At 39.0% G+C, this 4,065-nt stretch overlaps 1 protein-coding gene across 1 annotated transcript; it reads left to right on the plus strand.

Moving 5' to 3' along the window:
* The first annotated feature begins 1,301 nt into the window (after nucleotides 1-1,301).
* On the plus strand, nucleotides 1,302-3,250 carry LOC110753262 (sugar carrier protein C-like). The gene is made up of 4 exons (XM_088253777.1): nucleotides 1,302-1,434; nucleotides 1,557-1,882; nucleotides 2,017-2,646; nucleotides 2,786-3,250. Exons 1-4 carry the CDS (start codon nucleotides 1,302-1,304, stop codon nucleotides 3,248-3,250), a joined length of 1,554 nt encoding a protein of 517 aa, XP_088109903.1.
* The last annotated feature ends 815 nt before the right edge of the window (nucleotides 3,251-4,065 follow it).

A 4,065-nucleotide genomic window follows, 5' to 3' on the forward strand; every position in this document is an offset into this window, starting at 1 on the left:
GAGCTTTTGGGCTTGCAAAGCCTGAATAATAATGTTCATAGCTTCTGTGTCGTTAAGGCAATCAGCTTTTATTTGTGATACACTATCAAAAATGGGTGTGGATAACCCCATGATGGCCAACAATTCTGGTTTGCGAGACAAGGCATCCGACCCTGCATTTTGGGTACCATAACGATAATCAATCTCATAATCATACCCCAGCAATTTCAGTAACCACTTTTCTTGTGTTGGAGAGGTGATTCGCTGCTCCAAAAAAATTCGATGGTCTAATGATCCGTCAAGATCTTGAAATGGCGGCCGATGAGGTATGATCTCCAGTGTTGAACTGCAAATATAACTGACCTCATCTCCTTGTCATACACATATAGGCTCTTGTGCTTATCTGAGAAGCGATTTGGATGTTTGTCCTGGGAAAGAATGGCACCAATTCCCACATTAGATGCATCACTCAAGCACGAATAACTTGGAAAAATCCGGCAGGGCTAGCACAAGGGTAGTCATGAGAGCAGCCTTGAGGTTCAGAAATGGTGACTCGGCTTTTATTGTCCTGGCAAAATTATCTTTTTGCAGCATATATATGAGTAAGTGGCCTGGCTATCGGGCCAAAACCTTGTACAAACTTCCTGTAGTATCCGGCTAGTCCCAAAAATCCTCTCAACCCCTTAATGGTAGTGGGTTTAGGCCATTCCTCGATACATTGCACTTTGATTGGATCCACTGCCACTTTAGCTGCAAATATGACATGTCCCAAATATGCCACAGAGTTTTGAACAAATAAACATTTTGAGAACTTCACCTTCTAATAATAATTGGTTCTTATAAAATTTTAACACTCTAAGAACCAATTAGAAAATGACAAGTTTCGAACCAAAAAAATAAAATAAAAAATGACATACTAAAATGAGTTTTTGAATAAATACTTGACCAAAGAGTCGTCACCTTAAATTAGCTAACAAAAATATTACTTGAATACATTAATTAAAATCAAAGTTTATCAGTCCTCTCAATAACAATATAGACTCTCATTAGGATTTTAATTAGATTAACAAATACAGATAAGATTAAGTCGATAGACTCTCATTATCTAACTAGTACTAGTAATCCTGCTAGACACAGGAGGTTTTGCACTATAAATACCTTATCAAACCCACCTAATTTTGTACGCTTAATTCCATCGATCCTTCCAAGTTGTTTTCTTTTCGTTTTCTCTGGTTCAGTTTTTATTGCTTCAAGCAGTTTTCTTAGCTTTCTTAGATTGATTTTTTAGTGAAGGAGAGAGAAAGAGTTAGAAGAAGGTAACAATGGCTGGGGGCGGTATAGCTCCATCGAGTGGTAGAAAACAGTACCCTGGTAAACTCACCGCTAGGGTTCTTATAACATGTATTGTTGCGGCTACCGGTGGTCTGATTTTTGGGTACGACCTTGGAGTTTCAGGTATGTAACTTTTTTTTTCACAACCCAGTTCTATTTATGTATGCATCCTTTAATTTCTAGAATTACCATGCACTGTTTATAAGAATATACATAACATCGAATTTGATTTGGTGATTATGCAGGCGGTGTGACATCCATGGACTCTTTCTTGAAACAGTTCTTTCCAGCGGTTTACCAGAAAGAGTCTTCGATCAAGCCTTCCGACGATCAGTACTGCAAATTCGATAGCCAGACACTTACACTTTTCACATCTTCGCTATATTTGGCTGCTCTGGTTGCATGCGTTTTTGCATCAACCATAACCAGAGTGTGTGGTCGCAGGCTCACAATGATCTTGGGTGGAGTTCTTTTCTTGGCTGGTGCCTTGGTCAATGCCTTTGCTAATGCTGTTTGGATGCTTTATGTTGGTCGTCTTCTTCTTGGTTTTGGTATTGGATGTGCCATTCAGGTACCCGTGATCATGATTTTCTTTTTTGATACATAGATTATACTTTATGAGTTTTAGGTTATTTGCACTCCCAGTTTGCTATTTCGCGTACTTTTTACAGACCCTAATTCGTTTTTTTTATTCTTTTTGAGCAGTCTGTGCCGATCTATGTCTCTGAAACAGCCCCATCTAAATACCGTGGTGCTCTCAACATGATGTTCCAATTGTCGATCACGATTGGAATCCTTGCTGCTGGTGTGCTTAACTATTTCTTTGCCAAGATCAAAGGCGGTGGGGGATGGCGTTTGAGTTTGGGAGGTGCTGCAGTCCCTGCCATTATAATCATAGTTGGAGCATTGTTTTTACCTGATACACCAAACTCCTTGGTCGAGCGTGGCAAGCATGAGGAAGCCAAAGCTCAGCTTCTTAAGCTCAGAGGAGTTCCGAATGTTGATGAGGAGTTTAACGACCTAGTTGTGGCCAGTGAAGCATCCAAGTTGGTAAAACACCCATGGGTTAGCTTGTTGAGCAGGAAATATAGACCCCAGCTTGTGTTTGCAATCGGCATCCCCGCCTTCCAGCAACTCACCGGCATGAACGTGATCACGTTTTATGCTCCTGTCTTGTTCAAAACAATGGGGTTTGGAAGCAGTGCTTCTCTCATGTCAGCTGTCATCACCAATCTCGTTAATGCCTTAGCTACATTTGTCTCAATTCTCACTGTTGATAAGGTTGGAAGGAGGAAGCTTTTCTTACAGGGTGGTTGCCAAATGCTCCTCATGCAGGTATGTTAAAGAATACAAGTTCCTTTTTTATTTCCCTCTTTGTTTTATTTTCTTCTATTTTTATGGTTTACTTCCTTCAATTTCATACCAAAAAAAATCACAATTTAATGTGTTTTTTTTCTTTTGTTGTCATTTTTAGGTGGCTATTGGAATTGCTATGGCTGTTAAATTTGGGGTCAGCGGCAACCCTGGAAAGTTGACACTAGGGTTTGCAGTTCCCTTGGTGCTCTTAATCTGTGTTTACGTTGCTGGATTTGCCTGGTCTTGGGGGCCTCTAGGATGGTTGGTGCCCAGTGAAATTTTCCCACTTGAAGTAAGGTCTGCTGCTCAGGCTATCAATGTCTCCGTCAACATGATCTTCACCTTTGCCATAGCCCAAGTCTTTACAGCCATGCTCTGCCACATGAAGTTTGGCTTGTTCTTCTTCTTCTCAGTCTGTGTGGTGGTGATGAGCATTTTCATCTACAAATTGTTGCCCGAAACGAAAGGAGTTCCAATAGAAGAAATGCACACTGTGTGGGAGAATCATCCATTTTGGCGGAAATATGTTGTTAAAGATGAAGGCATTGCCATGGGCAAGGCCAAGGGAGGACAGAGTGCCTAAAGTTTGTTTTTGTTTTAGATTTTCTCTATGTTTTATAAATTTTTGTAAACTTTTTAGGTTTAATTTCGGTCTGGAAAATTTTGTTGGATATTGGATTTCTTTTTTGATGTGTCTGATCGGATTAAGCTTATTTATTTTAAAATTGATTTATCTTCAAATTGTCAATTGAGCCCTAGAAGCCCAAACTTATATAAGGCTTATGCATGTGTATCCGAAGGCCCAATTTATTTCAACCACTTGAATGATAGATTCAAATCTTCATATTTTGATAATCATAAATATTTAGAGGTGTTAACTTTATCTCCAACTAATGTTATCCCAATTGATCATATCATACGTGATAATATTTCATTGGTTCAAATATATCTAGTCGTTTTGAAACTCATTATTATGATAAGAAATTTTAATTTAGGGGCGAGACCATGCACTCAAATAAAACTCCTCTGTGAGCCTTTTATCAAACCCATAGGGTTGAAAGTTACAAAACTACCCATTAAAGTGGAAAATATATTGCAAGTGGCTTTTAGTTCAAGTGATTACAAGATGGGTATTCTTGGGTAATTGATGGTCATCACCCAGATCCTCCGTCTTCCCTTTCAATCTGGTTTCACCTACGGGATACTACGGTCAACCCAAAATGCGATCTCTCGCGTACATCTTGGAAGGTATGCAGAGCTGCCTCAATGCCACGGCTTGGGTGCCTGCACCACCTCCTTCCTGTTTGTGAAACCCCATATATATATATATATATATATATATATATATATATTATATTTTGAGAAATTAAATATTTTGTTATATATTTAGTTCATAAC

The sequence above is a fragment of the Prunus avium genome, chromosome 5, assembly GCF_965620075.1.
Source record: "Prunus avium chromosome 5, drPruAviu1.hap1.1, whole genome shotgun sequence".
NCBI classification, from domain to species: Eukaryota; Viridiplantae; Streptophyta; class Magnoliopsida; order Rosales; family Rosaceae; genus Prunus; species Prunus avium.